At 35.0% G+C, this 20,869-nt stretch overlaps 1 protein-coding gene across 3 annotated transcripts in view; it reads right to left on the bottom strand.

Moving 5' to 3' along the window:
• The window catches only part of ARHGAP15 (Rho GTPase activating protein 15), a 608,584-nt gene that overhangs the window by 287,067 nt on the left and 300,648 nt on the right, over positions 1-20,869 (bottom strand). For all 3 annotated transcript variants that reach the window (XM_072789067.1, XM_072789068.1, XM_072789069.1), the window contains 2 exons: positions 18,045-18,143; positions 16,666-16,795 (listed from right to left, as the gene is read on the bottom strand). In XM_072789067.1, coding sequence (XP_072645168.1) covers positions 16,666-16,795; positions 18,045-18,143 — 229 coding nt within the window. The remainder of the gene's footprint in view (positions 1-16,665; positions 16,796-18,044; positions 18,144-20,869) is intronic.

Here is a 20,869-nt window from a genome sequence, read left to right as displayed (position 1 = left end):
GTGGAGGACTGAGTAGAGAAAAGAACTCCCAACTAATTCCCAACTTTCTTGACAAGCCCTTAAAATAGCAGTTGTCTTTAGTATTTGAGTCTGACATCTAGGTATCAATTACTAACAAATAAGAGGCCTCAGGGCTTCTCAATGACAGTGATTACAAAGGAAGCCTTCTGGAACGTTCTTTCCACCCAACTTTAAAAGGATCAATTTGTTCCTTTTCTGTCAAAATGCTGATAAGTAATTTCTTTTCAGTTAAATTCCAGCAACTTCATTGAACTTTATAATTCCATATTCTAGTGCCAATGTTGAACCCTCTCAATGTGACTATCCAAGTTATGTAATTATACCAGTTAGCTGAGTTTTCTGCTGTCTTCTGAAGCAAGGCGAACACACTGAAGCATGTGTTCTATCAGATTTGGCATGAGGAGTCTGTCTCTAGAAACAAAGAAATCGACCCTTATCTTCAACATCTCTTTTATGATTGGATAAATTTGTTTTCCCTGAGTAACCTAATATGATATATTTATGTCAACTGTGAATCAAGACTTTTACAAATGGAAACAAAAGAGGACAAACATCTGACTCAGTTCAGGAAGATTACAGTCTTCTGTAAATCATTCAATATACTATTTGTTCCCCAAAAATCCAAAGGAATTTTTAAAAATATGTTCATCTTTGAAGGTTTCAAACATTTATCTCTAAGTATCCTTTTCTTAACCAAATAAGCAGGACTTTTCAAAATACTATGGGAGAGAACAAAATACTTGTACTAATGTTATTATTAACATTTATTGAGTGCTTACATTGTGCCAAGCACTGCTATAGCCATCATATACATAATCTAATTTATGCTTCCAAGCAACTCAGTGAGATAGGTACTATTATCATTGACATTTTCAAGATTATAAAACAGAATATAAGGAAGGTTAGGTGGCAGGTTCAAAGTTTATAGAGTTAGTAAGTAACAGAAACCTTCACTCTGGAACCCAGAGTCTCATGGAACATTAGTTATGACTCCAGGCTGTGGAGTCAAAATGCACGGTTCAATTCTAATTCTACTAGCTCTTAGCTGTGTAATCTTGACCACATCGATTAACCTTTCAGCACCTCATTTACCCAATAGATAAAACGAGGGTAATGATAATACCCCTGTACCTGATAGGGTTGTTGACAGGATGAAGTCAGAGAGAACATGTACCTTGCTTAGAACTCAGCCTACAGCCTGGTAAGCACTCCAAGACACCAGCTATTTCTATACCATGCTTCTATAGCATGGGAGACACAGAAGGTTTGTTCTTACAGTATTGTTCATAAATTTGGCCCCGATGTAATAGTCCTTGAGTGAGTATCCAATGACTATCTTCATGCCAAATATTTTTTATAACGGGGAAACTTAGCTTTATTTCAAATTTTACCGTATCATCCCAGCATTTTCTTATAATAATCACTAGTTATTAATTAACTTATAGAAAGGAATGATATGAGATCAGAAATCTACAGAACCTTGGTGAGAGGACTAACTGCATCTCCTTTTTGGCTTTCCCTCCCACTCTCTCATGATCAAATGAGCCTTGTCATCTGAGATCGCTAGGGCATTGAGAAAAGCCATCCAAAGGGGCCACAGTTGGGGACTTCTCCTACAAGGGTGCGCCTCTGCACACAGAATGTTGTACATGTATCTTTTACATACTTATCCTCAAACTGTTTATCTGGCGTATCGACAGGCAGCTGGTGGAACAAATAGGAAATCCTAGGAAGCACATTCATTTCTAAAGTGTTAATGCACCCAATCCAAGAGACAGTAATGGGCTTCCATCCGTTAAGATCCCCTTTAATGTTTCGGATTGGAGGGCCATAATCTAAATGAAATGCATTATCCAACCTGGAAGGTATTCCACATCCTAAATATTTAATTGATTTCTCCATCAGGGGAAGATGAGCCTACATAATAAGCAGATCCTGTCTGTATCTAAGTGTCCGATTCTCAGTGCCTCTAATTTAGGGTAATTTAGGAGTTTACAACTTATAAAATGGCTATTTCTTCCACATTCCTCCCCCAAGTACCAGGAGGATTGTGTCTGGATTAATTGCAAACAGCAGACAATCCCTCTGTGCATAATGAAAACTCAGAGTCAGCATCATCCAGCCATGCACCTATAATTTGAGATCTCATCTGAATATTTTTCACAAGGGGCTTCACATCCAAAGTAAATTGAAGTGGCAAAGGAGGAAAGTTCTAATTGTTGCTTCTCCCTATTAAAAAAGTTTAACAAGTCAAGTTTATTCCTGCTGATTTCTACTTAGTTGGGTCTTAGCTAACTGAGTGAGGAAGATAAATCAAGCCACTTGCAGATTTTCCTAATGGTGCAAAGTTTGGCACCCTGAGGACTGTGGAAATGTCTATTACTACACTTGTAAAGAAGAGAAGTGGAACAAGGCTGTGGGTGGCTGGATCCATATGAGTGATTTATTACCCCCAAATCTACTTAGTCATTTCCGGATAAGCACTTAAGTGCCAAAGTTTATGGTCATTTTCAGTTCAAGAAAAGAACAGGGCACATTTTCACATACAAAAAAGATATACTATTTGGAGAAATCAGCATTTTTTTACTGAGCTTACCAGCAAACTGTAAAATTGGAGTTTATACACATAAAGGTATCCTTGAACTTTACCTAAATATGTTTACTCCTGCTCTTATGAGGTCCTTTCCATTCTACTTGTTTTTAGAGGGAAAAAATGACCATTCTATTACATTTTATTTGGGGATTTGAAGTCTGATACTGACTAAATTAAGAATCTAGTGGCATATCAGGTATATCATTTTTAATGTTAAATTTACCTTTGCTGTGGCAGTTTTTCTCTGTATTCCTGAAAAGCCACTTTGCAGATAGCTTAATTTTCGTTCAAATACAAATTAAATCAATTTTCTGGGTAAAAAATAATCAGTATAGTTCCTGTTCTCCACAACAAAGAAAATACATTTGTAGACATATTCTGGAAATTTAAATCCCTCAATGCTCTTTTGAGCAAGTCCAAGGAGATTTGAAGACTGACATTTTTGTACTTCGCTATTCTCAAGAGGCATATGTATGATCATCTTTAGTGAGGTTTGTTCCCATCCCTGCTGAATTAATATGCATTTTCGTTAACTAATCTTGAAACAACAGGAATAAAGTTTATCCAGGTCTTTTATACCTCAGAGAACAAAACAAATACTACAAATCTTTAGAGAGAAAGGATATACAAAAGGGCTTGAGGTGAATATTTCAAAGCAAATACTCTTTAAATGATGTGCAAATTATTTCAGCTCTTGAGCATGATTTATGAAAGGGGATTAGCCCACTGAAATAAGAACCAAGTTTAAACTGTTGGGTTTCAAAGTCAAAGATGAGAAGTGGTTACAAGAAAAGAAAAGAAAGAGAAAGGCGATAATAATTTCGAGGAGGGATCTGTTTTAGTTTTTCTCCTTAACTGACTCACCTTAAATTGTCACCAATTGTTGTTCTTAACCACAGTAGAAAATATTGCATTTCTCCTCTAATTCTCTATATAAAGAGTGTAATAATTAAGAAACGATACTAGAATTTATATCTCTCTATTTGCTGTGTAAAAATTACAGTCACAAACTGTGTCAAACAAAACTACTCAATGTGGAAAGGATAGCTCCTAAGAACTTTGAATCGGAGAACACTTTTTTTTTCAATTCACAAGTCACATCCATAATAACACAACATAATACATTCTAGTATTCCAATATGCTCTTCAAGTAATAGCTAAAAGCTTCTTCTAAGACTTATGAAAATGATTGCTTTTATGTAATTGTAAAGATTATTAAGTGAGCTCACTTCTTATGATTCCATAATGACCCGCTGTTCTGGAAGGTAAAGGAAATTTTAATGATCCCACTCACATGTGATTAATATCTAACACTTCTTGACTAAAATTCTGGATTCTGTTCAATAAAAATGAGTTAAGCAAAAATTCTATGGGTTCTCCGCCAACCCCTTCTGTGGAATCTGTTATGCCCAATTTCAAAATAAGGCATGGGACCTCAATAACAAACCCAGGTACTGACTAGAGGAAAAAAATAAGATTAATCATTCTTATGTAAGATGTCCTGGAGTCATAAAGCTAAACAAGTGAAGTGAATCCAGGCAGTGCTAAAATTTTGAGGAAACTCTTTCAATCTGTTTCATTACTATCCAACACATTTTGAAGACTGGGCAGTTAGGGGCAAATTTCTGAGAAAGGTTCTTAACTTAGAAAACGATTATCACTTGCCCATTTCAGTTTCCATTCTTAGAATAGATAAAGATGGACCTGAGAAAACGATGCTCTTGTTCCAGAAACAGTCATTGGGAGCTTTTAATGAGTAAAGTCTCATACTACTCGAAGGATTAATCAGACTTTATTTTGAATCTGCCCTTCATTTTTTGATAACTAAACAGCGAGCCTACTTTTGTTTTCTTTGCAACTTTTCCTACCAGCTTCACTAAAGTGTGGGCTAGTGGGCCTTGATGGTTTTGGCAGGCAAAACAGATAAGCTGACTCTAGGAGGAAAACGCTTAAGCCTTGGCTCATTCTAAATTATGACATAGAACTTGAAAGACCAATGGGAAATTAACTAAAGTACCCAAGAACAACATAAAAATAAAAGACTTTCAAGCCATAAAATGCTATTATTCTTGCATTTAGACATGAGAAGTAACCAAAAGAAGGCCATATATGAGACTGTATGTTCCCCCAAAAAAGAATCAAGTGGAAATTAAAGGTAAGTAGCATCTCAGATGAACTTTGTACATGAGTATATCCAGGGACTTCATGGATTACATCCAGAGAATTATTTGGAGCTTTGCTTTCTTGGCTGTTCATTTGAGTATGGGTAGTTTATTCTTGGCTTAATTTGTGTTATTATTGTTTTTGCTTGGCTAGAGCTGTTGACTTAGTTCACAACTTAGGTGTGGCACAGGCAAAAGTCACAAGGAAAGTCTTCGTATTGGTTCGGTCTCAGTCTGCAGCCACCATTTGAAAGGGATTGATGAAATTAAATAAATATTCACCATCCAAAATCACTGTCATGGTATGGCCACTATGATAATAACCATACGCAGAGTTTCTTTACACAAAGATACACTAAATAGCTCTTCTACATAAGTATGTCTTGTCAAAGTTTCAAAGGCCATTCTCTGGCTCTGGACTTTCAAAACCATACTTAGAGAAATTATTTTTATCATATAGTAGTGTAGTGTGCTTTTCAAACTGTAATGCACATGTGAATCAACGGTTACAATGCAGATTCTGTTCAGTGGGTTTCAGGTGGGGCTTAAGATTCTGTATTTCCTAATAAACACCCAGATGGTGTTGTTGCTGCTAGTCCATGAACCACATTTTAATTAGCAAATGTCTAGTAGGATTCTGAAAGAATGAGATATAGGAGGCAAATTCTGCTACACTCCTAGGCAACCTGGTCTTTTCCTCAAACCACTGAAGCAGTGATTATTTGGACACTGCCAAGAATCCTTCCAATGCACGTTAAGAAAACCTATCAATATCCCCACAGAAATTTCTGGAATCTTTCCCCTTCTCCATTCTCATTGCCTAGTTTCAACCTGCATTATGTGACTCAGCCCACTGTAATAGTTTCCTAATTTATCTCCTTATATCTACCTTTCTCTTTGCCATTCTCCACCAAAAATTATTACTTTGAGTATCAGATCTGTTAATGTTTCTTGTCTTCTGAAAAGTCTGTCATTAGGCTCCTATTACCTACAGCATAAAATCTAAATTTGTTAGCAGTTCTTACATGAACTCTGCCAATGTTCCCCATTCATTTCCAATGTAATCTCCAGTTGCTGCTCTAATGTTTTGTGACTCCAGTCTCACTAATCTATTGCTGCTCTTCAGCATGTTGTTCTCTATAGTTCTTTCTTTCCTGTCTAATAAGTATCCATTTTATTTATTCTCTGTCATTCCCTTCTTCGAATCTGAAAAGATGTCCCAGAGTTTCAGAGCAGTTTTAAATTCCAGATGCCTTTTTTCCCCTTTATTGGCTGCCTTCCTTTCCCTGGCTATCCCCTGCCCCCATGTCTTATCTGTGTTTCCAGGGCTCAATTTCCAAAAAAATATTATGCACACTCATATACTTGTCTCAGGAACTGCTTCATGAGGAAGCAAAACTAAAACACCTCTCAAAAGGTCAGTGCCTCAGAGGGTATGCAGAAAGGAGAACCCTCTCACACTGTTGGTGAGAATGCAAACTGGTGCAGTTCCAGTTCTGGAAAGCAATATGGAGATTCCTCGGAAAGTTGAAAATAGAGCTACCCTATAACCTAGCAATTGCACTACTAGGTATTTATTCCACAGATACAAATGTGTGATCTGAAGAGGCACCTGCACCCCAATGTTTATAGCAGTAATGTCCACAATAGCCAAAACATGGAAAGAATCCAGATATTTCATTGACAGATGGATGGATAAAGAAGATGTGGCATACACATACAATGAAATATTACTCAGCCATCAAAAAATGACATCTTGCTAAGTGAAATAAGTCGGTAAGAGAAAGACAATTATGATTTCAGTCATATGTGGAATTAAAAAAAAACAAAACAGCATAGGGGAAGGGAGGGAAAATTAAAACAAGATGAAATCAGAGAGGGAGACAAACCATAAGAGACTCTTAATCATAGAAAACAAACTGAGGGTTGCTAGAGGGGAGGGAGTAACTGGGGGATAGACATTAAGGGAGACACATATAATAAGACTGAGGAATCACTGAACTCTACCTCTGAAACAAATAATACACATACTACTTAATTGAATTGAAATATTTTTTAGAAAAGAAATATAACTGCCAAGGGACCTGAAAAAAAAATCAGTGCCTTACATGTCAAACTTTCCCTTCATTCTTCATAACATAAAATTTGCAATTGATTCCTTCCCTTCATGTCATTCAGTCATTTATTCACTCACTCATTGAGACACTTAATATGGAACACCACTGTATTTCAGACTCTGTTTTAGGTAATGGGGATGAGGAGAAGTCATCATATGAAGGTTCATGCCCTCAGGCACTTGCAGTCTAATGGAATAGAAAGATCCTGGCTTCAGTAAATGACTGAAACCTTGCACAGATAGAACTGCCTCTCCTAGATATCAAATTCTCTTAATTCAGATAGAGTTAGACGTGGCATGTATCTAGGCATGCTTGCCAGCCTATCAATGGAGTGTGTTTTGGTGAGACCAGACTTTTAGCATCTTTCAGTTTATTCCTTATAAGTGGCTCTATATTCGTGTGGTTTTGATATTTTTACTCTAGTGAAAAAAGGCATCTCTTTATCACTATATGTGTTATGATGTTTGGCTTGATTCTAATATCTATACATATATAAACTATTAATAGAAAATGAAATCTTTTATTTCTTTTAAGTAAAATTATACAACTCTGTCAAAATCCTACTATTGCACCATTTTACCATTTTATACAAGAATGGAAAAGGCAACTGACACTTGGTGAAGCTTAATCTCTAGAGAATGCTATAACATCAGGCTCACACATTCAGGAATGTCAAAATGGAGCGTTTATTACCCATAACACTCAGAGTCCCATAAGGAATAAAGTAAAAGTATATTTGATGCCATGAGTCAATAGCACGATGAAGATATTAAAAAAACTAAGCCTTTGGTAAATCATGCATTTGTTTAACCTGAGTTTGCTGACTGTTTAAATCATTGGCAAAGTGCATTCTTGCTGTATTTCTAAAGAGAAGAACTGATGGATTTATAGCACACAAACAAAAAGCCATGATCATTTTACTCAGAGTAGACTCATTTGAAAATCATTGTAGCTAATATTTATATTATAATATAGATCTACAAAGTTCTTGGATACATTTTAGATTCAGTATATACATTATCATTAGGTTTAATATATTTGTTAGATCATATATGAATCATATACATATTTATATATTTATTTTATCTTATATTATGTAAAAAGTATCCATTATATTTATCTGGAAAATCATTTTTGGGGAACTTAAGAAACTTGTTCTAATCTTATAACTAGTGTATCTCAGAGGTAAGAGCTGTACTTAAATTTTGTGACTCTTAGACTCAAATTTCTGATACAATAACCATACAACCTTTTGAAAAGGGTGCATATAACACTTTTATGAACTTTCATGTTTAGTCAGATTTTTGTAAGTAAGCTGACCTTAAAGAAAATTTTTCAGTCTTCTAAAACTATCAAAAAATCCCCCAAATTATCCAAACTACTATTACTCTTTTTTTGGTACCCTAAAAAGTTGCTCCTTTTTTCTTGTTTTCAATAGAGCTTTGCAAATTCTAAATCAGAGCCTATAGAAAAGTCTAAAGAGTAAAAATGAACCAGAGTTGTTCTCTCAAGTAAAATAGAAGCTAGAATGCATGAGAGAAAGATGTTGAGAGGACAGTAACTTTAAGCAAAGGGATTGGGATTCCTCCTTTCCTCTCCTGCAAGGTCGTGGCCATTTTTATTCTCACTACAGAATAAAGCACTTATTTGTATGTGATTTTGTTAGGCACAGTACATGTGACCTGCAGAAAACATACCATTGCTTTGAGATTTAAAGTTCTAAGAGAAAACTAGAGAGACATATAGTGACCTTAAAATGTCAACCCAGTACAAGTAATCAGAACAAAGAACAATTTATTATTGTTCCTAAACAAGTTTCAGAAATTTCATCATTTTTAGCACAGAACAAGTAATATGTTGATATTGGTCATGTGAATATTCTAATTCTTTTATTAACTAATTTAATACTACACATTTTGAATACTCTCAGATATTATCAAGCCACTCTGCAAGTAGCAGATATAAGGGTAAATTAGAGTCCTTTTCAGAGTCTGGTAGCTTAGTGGGTAGATAGACCCACTTAATTAGCTTACTGTAACACACTTCAGTAGTTGTAATGATAGAGATATGGACTGAACATTATAAGAAAACCAAGGAAGATCATCTAACTCATCACAGAGATCCAGGAAGTTTTCTGAAGAAGATGTGGCCTGAGCTGAGTCTTAAAGAATGTTAGTTTAGCAAAGGAAGATCTTGACTTAAAGGTAAGAGCAAGCAGAGAGTCCTGTGTGTCAGGGATTACAAGCACCATGTTTCTCTGGAATATAAATCATGGGTCAGGCAGTAGTGGGAAAAATCTGCAGACAAGGACACAGGTCATGAAGAGTTTTCTGTTGAGGAACTTTTACTTGAACCATTTCAATGCAGTCATTTGATTAGAAGTTGCTCTTAACCTTTGACTTCAATTTTGGAGGACATCAACTCTAATGGCACAGTCCCAGTCCTTACATTTTCTATTTGGCCATTGCATCTCCCATTTGGCCTCTACTTTTTTAGGTCAATTAATTTTGTACACAAAAAATATATATTTATTTATATTAGGGAAATTAAGTAGCAGGAGTACTTGGCTTCAGGTTCTATCTAAATAATCAAGGAAAGATAAATTGGCAGACTGATTTACCTTTCCACGAGTCACTCATGAGACATTTCTTGAAGGAAGCTAAGAGTCCTAATGTTATAGGTCACACTTTATTTAATTTGGATAGACACAGTTGTTATTATTGAATACATCTCATACTTTTGGGTGAAAGCAATACCTGATTTTCCTTGCATGGATGTGGGTTTTACGATTAGTAATGAGAAATAAGCTTATTTTCCAAGAAAATTTCAGATTATATCATTTTTCCCCTAAGCATACTATTAGGCCTATTTGGGACACCCAAATAAATGCATTAAAAAGCAGATTACTTTCTTTTATCATTTTGAAGAGAATTAACATAGCTCCTATATTCCACAAACAAAAAGGAGCAGACCAAATAAATTCTATATACAAAAAGAGGTGACCATGTGCATTCAAAAGACTGTTTTTGTCTGCACAGGGATTCACTATAAGAATAGCTTATGTATCGTGTTTAGCTAAGATACTTTAAACTTGATATGACAGTAGGGGACAAATATTATACATTTAACTTTACAAGGAAATGTTAATATATACCCATTCTGGAGTCATAGAATAAACGGAGGGGAAATTTCAGAGGAGATCAAAGAGCACTTTTTATATTGTTTACAATCACAGTAGTGTATTAATGCTAAGGAAATATTGCTCAAGAGTAAGCCCTTTGGATTTGGCCTATTATTGAAAGAAAGGTGCCATTTGACCCAATGAAATCAGAAATTGATTAAATGCAGTTCATCTAAGGGGAAAAATGGTCATGGAGTTACTGCCAGGGTCAGGAAGAGATGGGGTGATCTAGTGCTTGAGTGCTGATAGGGTTAGATAGACTCTCAGAGTAGCTGATGTTACAAGATACATGACAATGGACACCCACAGGTCAGAGGGCAAGATCAACCCCTTAGAAGGGAAAGAAGAGATTAATCAGAATATTCTTTGCTCAGCTTATAACTAGGTCCTCTTATCAAATGATTCATGGGGAGCTGAATGGTTTGAATAAACTGCAATCTATGGGTCCCAGGAAAGCTGGGATTGCTGCTAACTATCTTGGGAACACATGTCAGAACAATTGCTATAGTCACACAGTGCCTCAGTGAAGTCCTGTAACCTTCATGAATACAACCATTTTGGCAAAATAGTTTGGACGCCCGACTATCAAGTGTGTGTCTAATCTTTACTATTTTTTCTCACAGTGTTTAAATGCTCCCTCTTAAGCAGCATAAGTTTTCATTTAAAATATTTCATTTTTTCTTCTGTTACAGAAATGTTTTGAAATAAAGGATTCCCTGAACCTGTGGAAAACGATCAACAAAAGAACTGACACTCACTACTCCTCTGATATTGTTTTCCGACTATTGTAAAACAAAGCAATTTTTATTTTCATATTTTTCTTCAATAGTTATTTTTTTCAGGTGCAAATACTGACCAAAATTGGTGCCAGGGTAGCAATATCAATTGTAGGGGAAAAAACAAGAATCAGATGATAGACCATCCTACCCAAATTGAAAACCTTTGTCTGTCCGACAACACAATACCCTATAATACTCTGTATAAATACTGTGGTGTTTTTGTTGTTTCCAGGTAAGAGATTTTCTGTTTCTTCAGAATGAGATATACTTTATTTGTGCAATTTTAATATTGTTTTCATTTTCTTGGCAGATGGCTTATCCATCTTATTATTTTCATGCATTGGCAAGATTAGGCTGTTTCATACAAAATTCTTAAGAAGAAACTTTAAAATATGTCTTTATATGGGTCTCCAGAACAGACTTCACAATATGTGTTTTAAACAATTGCTAATCACATATTCATCCAAGAAACTAGTATGACTTTTCCATTTTGGACGATAATAAACATCTTATGAATTTCTTTAATTACACTGTTACCAGAAAGGCCATAATGGTCAGAGAAAAAATATATCAGCTTTTGGAGAAAAAACAAGAAAATAATGAATTATCAGTGTTTTTTTTTTTTACTTAAAGAGGTCTTAATATAACTCATATTCAGAAAATTTGATCTTTAGAAATTTTCAAGCCAGGAGTAGAAAATATGGAAATATGTATATTCTTTTATTGAATTATGACCATGAGTAGTACAGAATGTGTGTGTACTCATTTTTAATTGTGAAACTTTTTAACATACAGAAAACAGGAGCATAATGATCACTCCTAAAGACACCACCTAGATTCATCAAATATTAACATTTGGGACAATACCAGACTTAATCTGTCATTACACACATTTCGTACAAAGAACATCTGCCCCTGCAAAGGACTCACTTCCCTGCCCATGCTGCAAAAATCTTTCCCAGTCCTTCGTTCTCTCTTTTTCCCACTATTTGCTTCTGGATTTGGAGGCTCTGCATTCCCTCTTTGACACCACTGAGGATTTTCAGGGTCCAGGAACCTCCTGGCCAAAGCCATTCTGGTGGGTCATTCTAATTGCTTTGGTGGAGTTGGTACAGGAGTAGCGGAGGGGGAAAAGAGAAACCAGATGGAAAGCAATGGTACTGGAAAGTCTTAGCTCTTAGGGCCAGAGGTGCAACAAACTCAGAACAAGCTGTTCCCTAAAAACAACATTCTAAATGATTGCATAAGGTCCAAGTGTGCTTTTGTGGCTGGTCCGTGGTTTCCTTATGAAAGTGTGCTAAGATCTAAGCATCCAGTTTACAATTGGACTTTGAGAACATAGTCTACTTACAGTTGTGGATGACCAGTGTTATAATTATTTAGATTAGTACAAAAAACTAACTGCCTTCTCTAACAGACTTGTTTTCACTTGGCATAATCATGATTACTTTGCAGACAAATTTTTAAACAAAGATATTATTAAAGGTTCAGAAGTATTTTCATTTTCTACATTGTATGAATATCTCATTCCAATTTTTCCATTCCTTTCTTTACCCCTGGAGCCTGGTAAGTACACCCCTCCTACACACATCATTAAGGGGAGATGCAACTGGGAAAGCCATATCTGAATACTTTCAGTATTTCACCCACATTTCTTTTTTATGAAAACATCATAAGACAGCTAAAAGAAAACTCATTTTCTTTCAGTTCTCTTACCTTTTGATTTTATTCTTCTAGTTCATGTTCATTTGGGGGTGTTTGTTTATAATGCCAAATGTGTCATTTTTATATAAAAATTATCCAAGGTCTCCACTTACGGATTTTACAGTTTAGCGTTTGATCAGCATGCAGTATACCACTTCTAAAGCATAACCCAAATACAAAAATAATTTTAAAACATAGAAAGTGCAAATGAGTGAACTCATGAATTTTACTTGTGTACCTTCAGGTATATCGATTAATGCAGAAGAATGAATACGTGAGTTAATGAATAAACTAAGGCTATGCCTAAAGGAATAATGAAATGGCTACAAGCTGAATCCCTTCCATCAACTGGAACTTCTTCATGACCAGCTCTTCTAGGCATAGAAGAATCATGAGTATCTCTTGGCTCCCTTCTACTATTTCCTGGTGTGCTGCTCCCAAGAATGCCCTGGCTGCCATTTTCACCTGGGGAGTCGCCAGGAGAAAGACCAGCTGCTCATATTTAGATTTTTGTAGCTATGACTCCCATATCCAATTCAGACTCTTTCCACCTATTTTCTCTATACTTGGGGAGAGGATGTCAAGTATATTTGTTCTGTTCCATTCTTCCATTAGACACTATCCTAGGCTCACGTCCTATTTTGATACCATCTGCTTGGGGACACAGAGGATAATAATAAGAGCTCCTGCTCATTGAGTGCCTGCTGTGAGTATTTACATATCTAATTTCAAATTCTCATGCTATCCTGCAAGGACAGTATTAGACCCATTTTTATAGATCTACAAAGTAAAGCTCAGAAAAGTTAAAAAACCTCTCCAAGGTTATCTGATGCAGGATTTATATTTGAGCCTTTCCTTTTTGCCATCAGTGAAAGATACTTCTCTTTCCTTGGAAAAATATGCTAGCATTTTCTTTGATTGACTCTCCACTTTCCATTAACAACCCTCCCTGGAGAGCTGCTCTCCCACTCTCATCCCATGCTGGTGTCCTGAATTTCCCACAGTGATTTGGCCCTTACATTGAATTTTCTGGCTTCTTGTCTGTTAGTCTCAACTGATATCTTAAAATATCTGATTAGTCCTTAATAATGTTGGCAGGTTAGAATCATATTTTAAAAAGGAAAGTATATTTAAGCACTTAGCTTTCACAATTCACTCATTGAGAGTACATATTTTTTCCCATGTTACCCAGAGAAACTGGACAATGAAATGACCACCTGTTAGCTGCTAATGATGTTCACATGCCTTTAAAAAAAGTAATTCTGGCTTTATCTGTCTACAATCTTGGCGACAAAACTCATGGGAACATCAAGGGCACAGGAAGCCAAAGGCAGCAAACTGACAATAAAGTTCCTGCTTAGACTACTAATAAGGAAGGAGATACTGTGAATCTCTAATTCCACATAATTATTTAATCTCAAAAGGGTAACATAAACCTAAATGCATGTTTTAAAAACCTAAGTTTGGATGTTCAAATCTAGGACTGAGATCAGAGAGGTTTTGCACAATATATTTCCTACTTGAAGAAGTATTTTAAAAAGGATCAAATATAAAATATGCCAGTCACTATTTCAAATGCATAGTCTAATTTGATACGGTGTGGGTGGGTTAATCATTATACCTTTCAAAGGAAAATCAATACCTAAATAGTAAACGAGCTTAATTCAAAGTAATAGATGGATATTAACTGTATCCTATATTGCATAAAAACCTACTAAGACTTAAAAAGGGCTCACAGCTATAAATATCCATCAAAATATAGAAATGAAGCATTTTCTAAAATTAGGGCTAGCATTACAACGAAATGACCCCTTTATTTTAATAGTGAAATCAAACTCCAGAGACATCTGGTTTTAATTCTCTTGCTAATGTGTTTTTGGGTCCCTATTTAAATTTACTGATTTCTATGCATCTCATTTTTAGTGTAATATTTCCATCCAGGTCCAAAGTTGATACAAAGTTTACCTTTTATTTGTTCACTTCGCTGTAGTCTAATGGCTAAAAGCACAGGCTGTAATCTCAAACTGCATGAGTTTGTAACCTGTCCCCATAATTTGTCTTTTACAAATGTCCTTAATTTTCTGCACCTCAGTTTTCTCATCTATAAAATAGAGTTAGTAGTAGAATTGATTCACTGGGTGGGTGGGAGGATTAGGTGAGTCGACATAAATCAGAATTTAGAACAATGCCTGCTTAATGTTGCTAGCTGTCATTATTTTTGAACTGCAAAGGAAAAAGTAAAGATGAGGTCCCTAGAGAATTAGGTACATTTGAACATGAGTAGAACAATCATATGTCTCTTCCCTTATCTCCAACCAGGATTGAATTTAAGCCCTAAATACACAAATAATTATCTTTCCCAATCAAAAATAAATTCTAAATAGGAGGAGCTGGTGCGTTATCTGTAGAAACATTTTCTCCCCAGTATCATCCTAAAGATTTCAAGTGACTATTGCTGAACACAGAATCCATTTGCTTCAATGTTTCTCAGATACTTTTACAAATCTTTATTTTCTCCCAAACTTCAGGCTCTAGAAGCACGTCCAGGTATCCTCCAAGCCTCTACCAGTCATTACCTCATCTATCCTATTATATATACAACAGAATGTTCGCATGGATACATTAACATACCCACAACTGAATTCTAATTCTAAAATGTTACCTTAAATTTGATCCCATATTAAGTAATTGCCATCAGTAAAAGATACTTCACCAGATGACCAGAAATTAAAGGGAAACATTTAAATGAGATAACTCCAAACTGTACCACCTTATGGAATAATCTTTTAAAATGGCACGGCTAACTCTCCACAAATAACTTAATTTGCAAAGCACCATACAGTTTAAGACATTAACATTGATCATTTTAAACTCCAACTTAACACAACTGGCTAGCTAAATATGTTTCTAGCAGTTGCTGAAATTATGGTATGGGTTTTTGAATAATGACTTAATTTTGAAGGGGTGCTTCTACTCAAAGTTGTCATGCTATTTCTAGATAATTTTAAGATCCCAATAATTTAGCTCTGGAAGATATGTTATATATAAATAGCTTCTCTCTTTCTTGTCGTATGTGTGTGAGAGTGCATCTATGTTTATATATACATACATATATGTGTGTGTATATATATATAGAGAGAGAGTCTTCTCTAATGCACACAAATATATGCATATACACATATAGTCATTTAGCACATGTACTCATGTACATGTGTAGATATTCTGTTAGTAGCCTTTCCCTACTTATGGAGTTCTCTGTAATTCAAAAAGCTAGAAAGTAACTAGCTCTGATATCAGATCATAGGGAGATGGCAGAAAAAATAGTGATTCAGAAGATTGAGGATAGCTAGGTAGATAGATGATCCAAGAAAAGTACTATAATTTTTGACACTTTGAGAAATTGGTCTCCTTTGATTCTTGAGACACCTGCTTTGATTTTGGAGACACCTTTCAAGAAGCCAAAACTCAAACCAGCTGTGAGATATGTTGGACACCTTTTCATAATCTCCTTTCGTTGAGAAGGAACAGAATGAGCAAGGTTGAGAGGTATATTCAAGATTGCTATATCATGAGATTGGCCCTTTTTACTCCAAATTCATTTCTTTCAGAATATTAGAACTTGATGTGACCCTAGAGAACATATTATTCACTTCCCACATTTCTAATTTTTTTTTGGTGGTTTGACAGTATGGAAGGTTGCATAGCCTATTGGTTTAAGTTGGTCCAACTGTGGCGGTCACTCAGGCATCTTTTAATGTATGAAAATCAAATACTCCGCATACCAAGGTTTGGGGATGCTTGACATTTCCCACTTTTAAAATCAATCACCAATCTGAACGCTGTGGATATTACTCAGAGACTCAGAGATTTGCTGTAAGCAGAGACCATGACCTTGGAACAATTATTTTCTCAAAAGGCATTACCAACAATGACGTGAGCAAAGCACCCAGACTGCCCTCCAGTGCATGAATCCCTGGCCAGGAAATGGCTACGAATCTTCCATGAGTAGTATGAGTTTGGCTGAAATCTTATTTCAATGCATTTATATTTCATAAGCATTGCATTTAGGCAAAGTTAAAATCAGCAAGTAAAAAAAAAAAATACTTACTTAAAGATTTTCTGTGTTCTGGTTTCTGTTCTTTTGTATCATTATCGTAGTGACTTAGTAATTCAGTACTGGAGGATCTCTGGATTTTGAATAATTCCAGGTTTCTTGATGAACCACTTGGATCCTTTGGCTGGAAATAACAAACAATTAGACTGAATAATTTTACAAGGAAGAAAGGATTCACCAAATAGCTTAGTGATATATTTTGATGTTAGATTTTAAGGGAAGATTGAACTAAGATAATTATTTTAGAAAAGGGTCTCTATGCTAAGCTCAATAATCAAATTTAATAATAGCCATGTACATATATATAAACTTACTAAATGCTGTGCATTACCCCAAGCACTGCTCATGTATTAACTCAATTAATCATCACAGTAATACTACGAGGTAGATATCATTTATTACCCCTACTTTCCAGACAAGGAAACGGAAGCCAAAAGAGATAAGTAAACTGCCTAAGGCCACACAGCTAGCAAAGGATGGAACCAGGATTCAAACTCAGGCAGTTTGACTCCAGAGTCTACTCTTAATGACAACAACAAACTCTGTGTGTGGGTGGGTGGATGTGGGTGTGAGCAGTCAAGCATGTCTGAATGAGGGGACTATATGGATGATGGAGAAAAGTCAATTTGTTATTTTTTAAGGTTTTAGTCCAAAAATGATATAAAGGAAGACTGCAGTTAAAAGCAATAAAGTCACACAGAAAATGCTGTCATTCCCTATTTTATTTTATACCTTATACAAAGCTCTCAAGGATAGTTTTTTTTCTCAACATTTTGCAAATATTAGTGTCCAAAAATTAGATGTTTGGTCTAGAATCAGTATATAATGGTAGTTTTAAATAATTTGATTCTTTAAAAATATACTCTGAATATATGATTTAGGGTAATTTTATGAAGTTTCAGATTGATAATTTTCATGAGAAGAACAATCTAGTGTCGCTGGAAAGATAATGAAAGTCAGTACAAAGGATTATTATTTACTGGTGTTATAAGAGTGAGCATGGGCTTAATTAAATACATTGATATTTATTTTCAAGAATATGTATTACAGACTACATAAACTGAAAATGTGAAAACTCAGTAGTCATTAAGTGCTTGTGTGCTTTTTACAGTTTCTAGTAAATGAATGTCCATGTTATTTCAGTGGGGGAAATGAATGCACTGTGTTTTTTGAAAGAGAGAAATCAAATGATATTCAGCTCTACAAATCAAGTCTGTTGAATCAGGTTTTAGTGGACTCTATCTAAACTTAAAATAACTTAATATCTCTCAATCTAGAGGATCCATTTAAATGTGTGTGTTATATGCCTAAGCAACACAATTTAAGTGACAACATTTTAATTAATAAAGGTAACAGCCAAAACAAATACATACCAATCTGTCAATTGCATTTTTGATAGCGTGGAACCAATCCAATATGATGAAGTCAATATCTGACTGTAGAAGGAATTCATTTCCTGATACTGTTGTGATCTGAAAAGAAAAAATCGACAGGTAAGCAAACCATATAAAATAGATCTCTTACATTAAAAAATGAAAAAAATATATATATATACTGCATATATATGTATATATATATACTGTTTGAAAAACACACTTCAATACACCAAAATATTTTCTTGTATTCCAGTAATTGTCTTTCTGGGAACTGGGAGACTAGGATCATTTTGAACTGCTCTCTATAAACTGTTTTTTCATGTCATAACAAATACATTATTGTTGTAATAATAGAACGATTAACTCAGAGTAGGACTAAAGCCGAATTACTCCAAGTCAAGAAGAGGCAAGTCAGGAAGTTCAGAATGATGCAGACGGCATCCACTTAAGTCAGAACCTCAGAAAAATGTACCCGGGTGTGTCAGAATTCATTCTGCACTTTTGGCTCTTTCCTGTTTGTCTTTTTCAAATCTAATAGTATCTCTATATTTGATTTCCTTTTATGGAGGGCTGTAAAACAGATTATTTACCAAAGAGACTAATGCAGACTTTTCCAAAAGGTCATTCAAATGAATAACATTTGGCTACTTCTACTTTCCTATGATAAAGATCTATAGGAAAGTAATAAAGGACTAATTTCCCTCACAAAAGGAGTGTATTAGAATAAAAGTTTATTTACATATTTGAACCTCTCATGGAGAGTATTTATCAAGTGAACATCCCCATTTCAGACTCTCAGAGCTACTAAGTAGTTGGCAATATTTAACATGTAACTATATGTTTTTCACTACAGTGCATCTTTTCCCCCGCAGAATTGCGAGAGAAGAGTGTGACCCTATAGAAACAGAGCAATGCTCTTGATTTCACGCATAAAAGGCTACTTAGAGGCGAATTTGATTAGAGTGGGTGTGGACACGCTCTCTGTATTAGGCCATCAATCTGAACTGTGAAGATTTTCCCTTTGTATTGACTTTTTGTTTCAACTGGAAGATGAACATTTCCCGACTACTGTCACACATCAGGCAAGGCTTCAGAGGTTGAGAGGACTGACATTTCAAAATACTCAATCAGGAGCTAGTCACCTCTTCTCAGCCTTACTTGCTCTAAATTGGAGGTGAACACTGAAATGTGGCACAGGTTCAGAAAATCACAAATCATGCTTCAGGATGTCTCTATAATTCTATCATTCAAGTGACAATTATTACCCAAAATAGCTCACTCAGAAGGTTTCAGTGATTCTTATGGCAAAATTTAATGACAATGATCTCGGAGTCTTAAAGAAATCTTCGATTATACACATACATATATATTCACTTGTCATTTATTTTTAGAAAAACTATATAAAGATGCAACATCTCTCAGTGCTGCAATACAACCATTCTTGAGTGAGATGCGTTCCGATGTTTTACAACTGTAAGGAGAGGAACTATCCAAGGATATGCAATTATGAGAACTGAAAGATTAGAAAATAAGAGGAATTTAATTATCCACATTAGAATTTGACAGACTACCAGAGCCAATGGCTCTTTTTTTTAAAGTAAAATTGCATGTAAGATTTGGGATGGCTCAAAATAGCCTCCAAATAGTCCTCTGTTTTATGTATCTATTAAAAGACAGTTAAGCTGATGTTTGCCTAATTATCTGAACACCCTAGCAATGTTCTTTACTTACATAAAGTTCCAAATATTTATTCTATGAAGTGTTGCCACAGAAATAGTAATCTAGAAATATAAGGTCACTTGTAACTAACCCAAGAAAACCAGTAATGTCCTTGACCTCTACCTTCATTCTAATTTAAATTTAAATATTTTGATTATGAATGTATTATATAACATCACAATTTGTTAACATACACAAAGAAATATGAATTAGCCCAAACACAGTGTACTGTCTAATATATTTCTCTGCCATTATAAATAAACCATTATTAAAATTATAAAAAGAAACATTTCAAAGTACAAGAAACAAACATAATTAGATTTACTATATTCTGAGGGTTTGAGGAAAGAGCTAACAGTTCAGTTTTCAGTCTAGTAAATTCAAACAGTGATAAAATGTAAGTACTTCAGCAGTACATTTGCATTTTTGGTGCATGCTATGCAATGCAAAGGGGATCTTTTACTGCCAACACAACCGAAAACAAAATGTATTTTAAAAGTTTCTTTATCCAAATATATTGCTGCATTAATCATACATAATCAGTGATTTATGAATTCATTTGAGGAAGCTGGATCAGAGAACTATATGAATGCAATTCATTCAAAATATACTATCGGAAAGATACAGTTTGCATTCTTTCCTCTGTCTTCCCACTAATCTTTCCAGTTACTAGGCAGTCTGGAGAAGTCTGCTACTGCTCTCTACAGTTTAAATGCTTCCACTTCTTAATTACAGTCAGTAATTGACTTTGTTCTGCTCTATCCCAGATATTCACAGGAAAGCAGTTTCAAAGTCTTTGGCTGCCCGAGCCCATTTAATCCAGGTTTCTCAATCCATATTTTACATTACCTCTTTAAGGTTTTCAGATAAATGGTTTGCTGAATCATATTTGCAGTTTGAACAATCGAATTTTCAACACTCTTGGGGGAAAAAGACATCAGCAAAGACTGTTTTAGCTTTGACTAACCCTTTTGAGTGAACAATTGCTGATAACAATCTAAAGTGATGTAATACTAATAACCGGCACAAAAGATTTGATATTAAGCCATGCTAATGTGTTCTTTCTATATCATGTTTTGCTTAAGTGACAGATGCTGGCGTGA

The sequence above is a fragment of the Canis lupus genome, chromosome 20 (assembly GCF_048164855.1).
Source record: "Canis lupus baileyi chromosome 20, mCanLup2.hap1, whole genome shotgun sequence".
In the NCBI taxonomy this organism is placed as follows: Eukaryota; Metazoa; Chordata; class Mammalia; order Carnivora; family Canidae; genus Canis; species Canis lupus.
The sequence above is the reverse complement of the archived record's forward strand: the minus strand, read 5'-3'. Positions and strand labels throughout refer to the sequence as shown.